Raw genomic sequence first — 12,112 nt, 5'->3', positions numbered from 1 at the left:
TTCACAATATCTTGATTTTATCCAGTCAAAATTCTATAGCTATAACTGTCACATTCTAGGACAAATTCTTGTTATAAATGCACGTACTTTTCATGTTTAGCATGCTATTGTTCTTGTTATCTAGACGAAATCTTTATTGCATCTGTATATTCTATTGGTGAAATCCATTTGCACTTCATTGTCATATTTCGTCTTGGGAGAAACTTATTTTTTTCCCTGTTGAGATATGTCTTTGTCTACAAGATAAAATCAAATGACAAATTTTGTATTGTGTAAATCTTGTCAATTGGGTGTTTATAAAATGTGCAGTTTACCTACGTCTAGTATGTTATAATATACAGCTAACAGCCTTTTGCTTATCTTACCAGATTAAAGGGACAGATGTGCCGTTTTTTTGACCAATCTTACCATAATCTCAGAAAAGTGAATTTTTTTGCTAGGCTAATCAGTAAGAGTATTCACAACTCCCCATCGAAATTTGAGTCTTTTAATCCACGTATGAATTATCCGCGTTTAAACGTTAAAAAGACGAGTCGTCTTTTTAACTTTCTCTTCCATATATAGAAAAGACATATGGAAATAGCAATTGAAACTCTTAGTTTGAGGTCATTTTAAGGAATTTTGCGATTTTCGTACATTTTTGGAATTTCTAAAGTATTTCCAAAATCATAATATTCCAAAATGGCCCATCTGTCCTTTAAAACATAGCTCTGACTATTTTTTTCTGTAGCTTAATCGACTCTAATCGAAATAAGATTAAATTACAATTTCGTTTCGTTATTTTTTAGCCTCAATTGTAATCTAAAGGGATTTATATTAAGGTGGCATAATTTTGACGTTCATTTCAACCAATCACAACACGACATGCAGAATCGTTGTCTTAATATCGACTATGAATTGTGGGTTAGCCAAATCGAAAGTATAAAGTGATATGACCAATGAGATTATGAGACTGCCGATATGTGTTTGTAAAAGTGATTTTGATCGGCTGTTATAAATAGCTTGTATCGTCACGAGTACGCGACCTTGGTATAAATGTCTTTGGATTACAATGAAAAATGTTCTTTTTATGTAAAGAGATTTGCCAACTGGAGGCCATTCCCCACAATCGAATTTCTTAACTTTTTATTTTCAATATCATTTTGTCTGTTTCAGCAGCTCTAGAATGTGACTGTAACACAAAAGAATGTGAAGCTCTCGGGATGTCCTCCTGTTTTGCTGATAAATTTTGCTTTGCGGAGAATTTTAACAACAAAATAACCAGGGGATGTTTAGATGGTAGAACACCCCTACTGTGTGAAAACTGGAGACCAAAGAAGTTGAATACACCATGGCCAGTTGTATATTGCTGTGACGATGAACATCATTGTAATAAAGATGTCAAACCAACCGATCCTACAGTTTATGGTAATGTTTTGTAGTCTTATAGCAGGTTCCTTTTCATGTGATTCATAGTCATGTCATGTTTGTTGTGTATATTAAGCAATTATAACGGGTGTGGCGTCAAGCAGGGTATGCTTATACTCTTAGACACCTTATACCACTTTTCATTATGAAATATGTACTCACTTATAATTGATATACTTCCTTGTGTGAAAATTTCATTAGCTGCAACTAATGTTTCGCCAATATGTTGTTTGGATTTCGGGTTTCGTTTTGGGGATCATGATTTATTTCTTGTTCCATAAAGGTAGACAACGGCCAAATCAGTTTTAGATTACGTAGTATTAAAGACTAAAAAATCAGTTGCCCATGTTCTTTAGCAACAGTTGGGTTACATTAGAAAGACTGCATTCTATATTTTACGGTTCACAATGGTTATTTTTCACTACCTGTTATTAGGTAATTAGCATCTTAATCGTTTGTCTGGACCTAGGCCGAAAAGTCTGCCTCTATTACAGCCTCCAATAGATATTTTGAAAGTTGTCGACTGTTTTAGGGGGATTTTTCTGACTAGTGTGAATCTACTGACATGCTAACTACTCCATTTATCTAACAGTGTTTCTTATGATTTCAGTTCAGGGAACAACAGTTCAATTACCAACACTTCAATCTGTAGAAGGCGGTCATGGCGATGATCAACATGTCGGTGATGTGCAAAATTCAGACTGTGAAAAAAGTGAAACGAACAGCAGCGTTTTACGAAACAATGGGGTAAACAAAATGTTAAACCCGATCTATATCGCCGTGCCCGTGGCAGGGGTATGTGTTCTGCTAGCATTAATAATATTCGCTATGTATTTATTAAGACGAAGGAACGATTATTATCACCATTATCATTACCCTGATCATCCACAACATTTAGCTCAAGTCCCATGTGACCCTAAAAAACCCGGTGGGGCAACGTGTAGTTCAGTGAACCGATGTACTGATAGTGAACGCTCAAGTTCTGGGAGTGAAACGAAATTGTTCCTGCAAGTGTGATGCCGTTTGAAACTTTGTTACATTTTCAACATTTGGGAAGTCAAAGCTCTATTTACAGCGTAGAAGATAACTTTAGAGACTTGTGGGCTATTTATGGAATGTTGATCGTCCATCTTTATTGCATTTCATTATTTGTTTCATCATTTTATAGACGCCGTTAAACATATTGATGTATTGTCTTATTGCAATTAGACCAAACTTTTGTTCTGTTTTTTGATTAGCTTTTATTTTAATATAGCCACTTCAGTTAGGGTCTTACGACAGCCCTCGGGAAAGTTCGTCAAATTAACCTCTTGACCTGGCTCGATTACGTCTGCGTTAACCAATCAAATTTCTACCCTCTCTATCGCTGGCATTTTTTGACGCAGTGTTTATCAGGTTAGGTCAAAAGGTTAATTTGATGAACGTTCAAGAGGGCTGTCGTGAGATGCTAACTGAAGTGGCTATATTGTAAATAAAGGCCAATAAAAACGGATCGAAATTTGGTCTTGTTTTAGTTAAACTGGTATCAGTTTGGAAGGTCTTTGGAATAAATAAAAAAGTCTTGATAATGTAAATGTTTAAAATATTGCTTTTAAGAAGCTTTTCACGAAAAAATATATGTAACGAATTGAGCTTAAAGATGGGTTTCCTTATTTTTTTAATGTCAAACTAAGCAAACTGTTTGATTAATTGGTGTTTCTAATTAATTATCATGTATTCTTAATCATATCATTATGTTCTAATAGCATATATTTAAGAATTCTTTTTTACCAATCATAAATGTCCATGTATGTACAGTCTGGATAAACAAAAAAATACTTTATGACCTTTCTTGATAGGTCACTCATTGAATTCTGCTGGTATTTCTCTTCTAATTTAGCTAATTATGGTTGATTATGGACATGTGAGACAAGCTGGTATTTTTCCAAGTCATTAAAACACCTCTACTTTTTATTCATATAAGTAATAGCATTTTCATTTTCATAAATGAAAATAAGGGAACCCATCTTTAACCAGCATTTGACTTACATCATAGTATGCTTGACATCGCTCCGGGAATAATTCATTTTGGAAATGAACTAGGATGGAAATGTGTGAATGATTTGAACAATGATGTTATTTAATTCATTTCATTGAATGCTTGAGAGTGTGAACGTGATCTTAATACATAACAATTATTCATGTTGTGAACGCCATTTCGAATTCATATGCTTATAATCTTACAATAAGGAAAAATCTCATTTTAAAGGTATAGGCTACTAAAATTAAAAGCCTCAAACTTGGTCAATAAGTGTATATATTCATCAGTTGGACTTACAAGGTGCCACGACTAAAGAATAGAATCTATTAAACTAAGTAATTTTTGAAAAATGCTTCTAAGCATATTTCAAAATTACTAAGGTTAATGGATATTTCTTTGTTTTAAGGATTTATTAGGTTATAAATAAGAGATTTACAGAGAGATTCTGTTATATAGTTTTAACATCAGGTAAGTCCACTGATGAACAAAGACTCATTTTGGCCAAGATAAAAAAAATCATTTTTGGGTCTTCTTTTTTTTAATGTCTTGCTCTAATGAAGGTATTGCGAGTCTATGATGTTTAACCTTTGAACCAACAGCCCTATATCTTCATTTCATTTTGTTGAATTTTGGCCAATGAGCGATTGTGATAAATACTATAAAATTTGAGTGGATAATGATTGAAAATGGCGATCTCCATGGAATCGAGCAATAGTTTATTTAATGAATTGTTCGAGCTTTTAATCTTCGACCAATCAAATTTGTTGGCTAAATATTGGTTGGATGGATCAAGACTCAGATCGAAATTTCGAAATACCATTTGAAACAAAAAAATCAATTCACCTGTGCATGTTTCGACAAATTTTGCTTGAAATTGTAAGGATAGCATTTATTGTAAAAACTCGGGTGTTTTCTTGCTCAATTTTTCATCATCAGTTATATATTTATTCTCTTCTTTTCCATTTCATCCTCGACAAGGCTAAATCGTGGTCTTCAAACTCATATATTCGTCACACGCCATTGTTTACGAGTTGATAAGGCTGAATAATCATCTATCCACCTCTATTTTAGTAATAAAATTCGATGTGCAATTTGAATTGTCGTTGAGGGAATTTTGTATGCGTATCGAGGACACTGTTAGCGTCAATTTGCACCATTCCAATTTTCAATCAGATGTCTGTGGTTCCTGCTATTCCATAAAAATAAGCGAGTTGTATTACACTTATTTTTACTGGAATTGCAGGAACCACAGACATCTGATTAAATTTGGTATGGTACAAATTGATGCTATCAGTGTCACCGATACACATAAAAAATTTAGAAAACCTCTTTGCAATCCCTTTAACATCTTTCTAAACTTTGGAAAAGTAAAAGTGAACTATAATTGTCATTGACATTTGACTTTGACACATTGACAACTGATATTTCTTTTTATTTGACTATAACGGTTTAGTTATAAATCTATCTGTAACATATCAAAACTAGAAGGGATAGGCTCGTGACGATATCATGCGAAATTAACAGTTTTCTGCATTTTCTTATTATAAACGGTTGTGATTTTTGGCAGGATTATTTTTAAAGGGATTTTAAAGAGGTTTTCTAGAGTTTTTTTTATGTGTATCGGGGACACTGATGGCATCAATTTGCACAATTCTACTTTTCAGTCCGACATTTGTGGTTCCTGCAATATCTGCAAAAAGAGCTTAGTTTTAGTGGAATTGTAGGAACCATAAACGTCTGATTGGAAATTGGAATAGTGCAAACTGATGCTATCAGTGTCCCCGATACACATAAAAAAATCTTGAAAACCTCTTTACACTCCCTTTAAATGTAAAACTATTAATTTCATAAGCATAGTATTCAAGCTATATTTTATTACTTCAGAATATACAAAGGGGCATAACTCTTTTTTTCAGAGTAAAATTCTCTCCCTTCAAATAACTTTCATATTGATGTATTAAGATGAGCTTATTCGAAATCTATCCGTTGACCCAAGAGGAATATATATGTTACTTTTTTACTACGCTAGCGCAACTGGGCCTAATGAGATGAACGGGCGCGTACACCTTGTTAATCAATATGAATAAGTCCTATTTTTGTCCGAATCAATACAGAGAAGTCTTCTTTTTGTCTAAATCAATCTGGAGAAGTCATCTTCTTGTCCGAATCAATACAGAGAAGTCCTCTTTTTGTCTAAATCAATCTGGAGAAGTCCTCTTTTTGTCCAAATCAATACTGAGAAGTCCTCTTTTTGTCCAAATCAATACAGAGAAGTCCACTTTTTGTCCAAATCAATGCAGAGGTCTTTTCTTGTCTAAATCAATACAGAGAAGTCCCCTTTTTGTCCAAATCAATACAGAGAAGTCCCCTTTTTGTCAAAATCAATACAGAGGTCTTTTTCTTGTCTAAATCAAAACAGAAGTCCTCTTTATGTCTAAATCAATATGGGAAAGTCCTCTTTTTGTCTAAATCAATACTGAGAAGTCCTCTTTTTGTATAAATCAATATGGAGAAGTCCTCTATATGTCCAAATTAAAAGATAACAAAAGACCATAACAAATAAAATTCAAATCAGGTTTTTGTAAAAATTGATATGATGTATATAATACTGAGACTTATTGGTAATTGTATAATTATGTTGTATTTTATGTATGATATTTTGTATATTTTTATTGTATATTTTGTGATTCTAATTAAATTTGTTAATTACGTTCTATACTAGTCAAATTTTTGTTCTTCCCATGTTCATAAAATACATTGCTACCTGTGGGTCAAAAATCCCTTTTTGGTTCCAATAATTTGGATCTTGAAAATCGATGTAACTCGGTGCTTCCCTAGGTCTCCCACAATGTGCTTAAAAGTGGATTCTTAAGACTTTTTTTCCTGCGAAAAAGTGCCAAAAATCCCGATTTTCACTTAGACTTACAGAAACGCTCAGTACTTTCAAAGTAGTAGAGCTATGAACTCGCGATTTGTGGCATTGGAAATTTGAAACTAGCATGGGTGTAAATTTCATCATCAGCTCCGAGCAAGTACTAAAACCACTGGCCACAGAGACCTGCGATTAGAAGTTGCAGTTAGTTTGACAATGTTCCAACCCAGCTTCAGAAGGAAGTATTTCTATATAGCCCTACAATTGATGGTCTATAATTGATGTACTGAGCACTATATAAGTGTTTTTCTGAGTGCTTGGGGTCTAATTAGTAGGAAAAACCCAAAACATGGGCCAAATCGGTTTATTTGGCAAAGTTAGCTATTGGACATTTTCCGTCTATATGGCCTATAAGAGCAGAATATCGGCAACTTTTTCTAAATGTGTAGGGGGCCCAGGTGCATATGTGTGCAAAATTTTAGCTTCGTAGCTTGGTAACTTTTCAAATTAAAAATTTTTTTGAGTGTAAGCACATTTCGTGCAGTCGCCCCTTGTAACTAAAAAAATTCTATTTCGGTTTTAAGTGTTTTTCCGAGTCCCTGGGGTCTAATTAGTAGGAAAAACCCAAAACATGGGCCAAATCGGTTTATTTGGCAAAGTTAGCTATTGGACGTTTTCCGTCTATATGGCCTATAAGAGCAGAATATCGGCAACTTTTCCTGGGCTAACTTTTTCCCTATGGGAGATTTCTCTGTTCTGTTTTTTTCCACGTGTGTAGGGGGCCCAGGTACATATGTGTGCAAAATTTCAGCTTTCTAGCTTGGTAACTTTTCAAATTAAAAATTTATTTGTGTGTAAGCACATTTCGTGCAGTCGCCCCTTGTAACTAAAAAAATTCTAATTGTTTTTAAATTGGTTTTCAGTGTTTTTTCGAGTCCCTGAGGTCTAATTAGTAGGAAAAACCCAAAACTTGGCCCAAATCGGTTTATTTGGCAAAGTTAGCTATTGGACGTTTACCGTCTATATGGCCTATAAGAGCAGAATATCGGCAACATTTCCTGGGCTAAGTTTTTGCCTATGGGAGATTTCTCTGTTCTGTTTTTTTTCCACGTGTATAGGGGGTCCAGGTGCATATGTGTGCAAAATTTCAGCTTTGTAGCTTGGTAACTTTTCAAAATAAAAATTTATTTGAGTGTAAGCACATTTCGTGCAGCAGTCCCTTGTAAGTAAAAAAAATCTATTTTTTTCTCTAATTGTTTTTAATTTGGTTTTAAGTGTTTTTCTGGGTCCCTGGGGTCTAATTAGTAGGAAAAACCCAAAACATGGGCCAAATCTGTTTATTTGGCAAAGTTAGCCATTGGACGTCTATATGGCCTATAAGAGCAGAATATCGGCAACTTTTCCTGGGCTAACTTTTTCCCTATGGGAGATTTCTCTGTTCTGTTTTTCTCCACGTGTGTAGGGGGCCAGGTACATATGTGTGCAAAATTTCAGCTTTGTAGCTTGGTAACTTTTCAAAATAAAAATTCATTTGAGTGTAAGCACATTTCGTGCAGTAGTCCCTTGTAAGTAAAAAAAATTTATTTTTTTCTCTAATTGTTTTTAATTGGGTTTTAAGTGTTTTTCCGGGTCCCTGGGGTCTAGTTAGTAGGAAAAACCCAAAACATGGGCCAAATCGGTTTATTTGGCAAAGTTAGCTATTGGACGTTTTCCGTCTATATGGCCTATAAGAGCCGAATATCGGCAACTTTTCCTGGCCTAACTTTTTCCCTATGGGAGATTTCTCTGTTCTGTTTTTATCCACGTGTATAGGGGGCCCAGGTGCATATGTGTGCAAAATTTCAGCTTTGTAGCTTGGTAACTTTTCAAAATAAAAATTTATTTGAGTGTAAGCACATTTCGTGCAGTAGTCCATTGTAAGTAAAAAAAATGTATTTTTTTCTCTAATTGTTTTTAATTGAGTTTTAAGTGTTTTTCCGGGTCCCTGGGGTCTAATTAGTAGGAAAAACCCAAAACATGGGCCAAATCGGTGTATTTGGCAAAGTTAGCTATTGGACGTTTTCCGTCTATATGGCCTATAAGAACAGAATATCGGCAACTTTTCCTGAGCTAACTTTTTCCCTATGGGAGATTTCTCTGTTCTGTTTATTTCCTCGTGTGTAGGGGGCCCAGGTGCATATGTGTGCAAAATTTCAGCTTTGTAGCTTGGTAACTTTTCAAAATAAAAATTTATTTGATTGTAATCACATTTCGTGCAGTAGTCCCTTGTAAATAAAAAAAATCTATTTTTTTCTCTAATTGTTTTTAATTGGGTTTTAAGTGTTTTTCCGGGTCCCTGGGGTCTAATTAGTAGGAAAAACCCAAAACATGGGCCAAATCGGTGTATTTGGCAAAGTTAGCTATTGGACGTTTTCCGTCTATATGGCCTATAAGAGCAGAATATCGGCAACTTTTCCTGGGCTAACTTTTTCCCTATGGGAGATTTTTCGGTTCTGTTTTTTTCCACGTGTGAAGGGGGCCCAGGTGCATATGTGTGCAAAATATCAGCTTTGTAGCTTGGTAACTTTTCAAAATAAAAATTTTATTTGAGTGTAAGCACATTTCGTGCAGTAGTCCCTTGTAAGTAAAAAAAATCTATTTTTTTCCCTAATTGTTTTTAATTGGGTTTTAAGTGTTTTTCCGGGTCCCTGGGGTCTAATTAGTAGGAAAAACCCAAAACATGGGCCAAATCGGTGTATTTGGCGAAGTTAGCTATTGGACGTTTTCCGTCTATATGGCCTATAAGAGCAGAATATCGGCAACTTATCCTGGGCTAACTTTTTCCCTATGGGAGATTTCTCTGTTCTGTTTTTTTCCACGTGTGTAGGGGGCCCAGGTGCATATGTGTGCAAAATTTCAGCTTTTTAGCTTGGTAACTTTTCAAAATAAAAATTTATTTGTGTGTAAGCACATTTGGTGCAGTAGTCCCTTGTAAGTAAAAAAAATCTATTTTTTTCTCTAATTGTTTTTAATTGGGTTTTAAGTGTTTTTCCGGGTCCCTGGGGTCTAATTAGTAGGAAAAACCCAAAACATGGGACAAATCGGTGTATTTGGCAAAGTTAGCTATTGGACGTTTTCCGTCTATATGGCCTATAAGAGCAAGAATATCGGCAACTTTTCCTGGGCTAACTTTTTCCCTATGGGAGATTTCTCTGTTCTGTTTTTCTCCACGTGTGTAGGGGGCCAGGTACATATGTGTGCAAAATTTCAGCTTTGTAGCTTGGTAACTTTTCAAAATAAAAATTCATTTGAGTGTAAGCACATTTCGTGCAGTAGTCCCTTGTAAGTAAAAAAAATTTATTTTTTTCTCTAATTGTTTTTAATTGGGTTTTAAGTGTTTTTCCGGGTCCCTGGGGTCTAGTTAGTAGGAAAAACCCAAAACATGGGCCAAATCGGTTTATTTGGCAAAGTTAGCTATTGGACGTTTTCCGTCTATATGGCCTATAAGAGCCGAATATCGGCAACTTTTCCTGGGCTAACTTTTTCCCTATGGGAGATTTCTCTGTTCTGTTTTTATCCACGTGTATAGGGGGCCCAGGTGCATATGTGTGCAAAATTTCAGCTTTGTAGCTTGGTAACTTTTCAAAATAAAAATTTATTTGAGTGTAAGCACATTTCGTGCAGTAATCCATTGTAAGTAAAAAAAATCTATTTTTTTCTCTAATTGTTTTTAATTGGCTTTTAAGTGTTTTCCCGGGTCCCTGGGCTCTAATTAGTAGGAAAAACCCAAAACATGGGCCAAATCGGTGTATTTGGCAAAGTTAGCTATTGGACGTTTTCCGTCTATATGGCCTATAAGAGCAGAATATCGGCAACTTTTCCTGAGCTAACTTTTTCCCTATGGGAGATTTCTCTGTTCTGTTTATTTCCACGTGTGTAGGGGGCCCAGGTGCATATGTGTGCAAAATTTCAGCTTTGTAGCTTGGTAACTTTTCAAAATAAAAATTTATTTGATTGTAAGCACATTTCGTGCAGTAGTCCCTTGTAAGTAAAAAAAATCTATTTTTTTCTCTAATTGTTTTTAATTGGGTTTTAAGTGTTTTTTCGGGTCCCTGGGGTCTAATTAGTAGGAAAAACCCAAAACATGGGACAAATCGGTGTATTTGGCAAAGTTAGCTATTGGACGTTTTCCGTCTATATGGCCTATAAGAGCAGAATATCGGCAACTTTTCCTGGGCTAACTTTTTCCCAATGGGAGATTTCTCTGTTGTGTTTTTTTCCACGTGTGAAGGTGGCCCAGGTGCATATGTGTGTAAAATTTCAGCTTTATAGCTTGGTTACTTTTCAAAATAAAAATTTATTTGAGTGTAAGCACATTTCGTGCAGTAATCCATTGTAAGTAAAAAAAATCTATTTTTTTCTCTAATTGTTTTTAATTGGCTTTTAAGTGTTGTGCCGGGTCCCTGGGGTATAATTAGTAGGAAAAACCCAAAACATGGGCCAAATCGGTGTATTTGGAAAAGTTAGCTATTGGACGTTTTCCGTCTATATGGCCTATAAGAGCAGAATATCGGCAACTTTTCCTGGGCTAACTTATTCCCTATGGGAGATTTCTCTGTTCTGTTTTATTCCACGTGTGTAGAGGGCCCAGGTGCATATGTGTGCAAAATTTCAGCTTTGTAGCTTGGTAACTTTTCAAAATAAAAATTTATTTGAGTGTAAGCACATTTCGTGCAGTAGTCCCTTGTAAGTAAAAAAAATCTATTTTTTTCTCTAATTGTTTTTAATTGGGTTTTAAGTGTTTTTCCGGGTCCCTGGCGTCTAATTAGTAGGAAAAACCCAAAACATGGGCCAAATCGGTGTATTTGGCAAAGTTAGCTATTGGACGTTTTCCGTCTATATGGCCTGTAAGAGCAGAATATCGGCAACTTTTCTTGGGCTAACTTTTTCCCTATGGAAGATGTCTCTGTTCTGTTTTTTTTCCACGTGTGTAGGGGGCCAAGGTGCATATGTGTGCAAAATTTCAGCTTTGTAGCTTGGTAACTTTTCAAAATAAAAATTTATTTGAGTGTAAGCACATTTGGTGCAGCAGTCCATTGTAAGTAAAAAAAATGTATTTTTTTCTCTAATTGTTTTTAATTGAGTTTTAAGTGTTTTTCCGGGTCCCTGGGGTCTAATTAGTAGGAAAAACCCAAAACATGGGCCAAATCGGTGTATTTGGCAAAGTTAGCTATTGGACGTTTTCCGTCTATATGGCCTGTAAGAGCAGAATATCGGCAACTTTTCTTGGGCTAACTTTTTCCCTATAGAAGATTTCTCTGTTCTGTTTTTTTCCACGTGTGTAGGGGGCCCAGGTGCATATGTGTGCAAAATTTCAGCTTTGTAGCTTGGTAACTTTTCAAAATAAAAATTTTTTTGTGTATAAGCACATTTGGTGCAGTAGTCCCTTGTAAGTAAAAAAAATCTATTTTTTTCTCTAATTGTTTTTAATTGGGTTTTAAGTGTTTTTCCGGGTCCCTGGGGTCTAATTAGTAGGAAAAACCCAAAACATGGGCCAAATCGGTGTATTTGGCAAAGTTAGCTATTGGACGTTTTCCGTCTATATGGCCTATAAGAGCCGAATATCGGCAACTTATCCTGGGCTAACCTTTTCCCTATGGGAGATTTCTCTGTTCTGTTTTTTTCCACGTGTGTAGGGGGCCCAGGTGCATATGTGTGCAAAATTTCAGCTTTGTAGCTTGGTAACTTTTCAAAATAAAAATTTTTTTGTGTGTAAGCACATTTGGTGCAGTAGTCCCTTGTAAGTAAAAAAAATCTATTTTTTTCCCTAATTG

General features: G+C 35.2%; 1 protein-coding gene across 1 annotated transcript; it reads left to right on the top strand.

Annotated features, from left to right (window-relative positions):
• Positions 1 to 253: 253 nt before the first annotated feature.
• On the top strand, positions 254 to 2,424 carry LOTGIDRAFT_174572 (hypothetical protein; the record flags this gene model as incomplete). The annotated part of the gene is made up of 3 exons (XM_009053910.1): positions 254 to 323; positions 1,156 to 1,407; positions 2,018 to 2,424. The coding sequence occupies 3 exons, from the start codon at positions 254 to 256 to the stop codon at positions 2,422 to 2,424; spliced, it is 729 nt and encodes a 242-aa protein (XP_009052158.1).
• Positions 2,425 to 12,112: the final 9,688 nt, after the last annotated feature.

This window comes from Lottia gigantea (assembly GCF_000327385.1).
Source record: "Lottia gigantea unplaced genomic scaffold LOTGIsca_203, whole genome shotgun sequence".
In the NCBI taxonomy this organism is placed as follows: domain Eukaryota; kingdom Metazoa; phylum Mollusca; class Gastropoda; family Lottiidae; genus Lottia; species Lottia gigantea.
The sequence above is the reverse complement of the archived record's forward strand: the minus strand, read 5'-3'. Positions and strand labels throughout refer to the sequence as shown.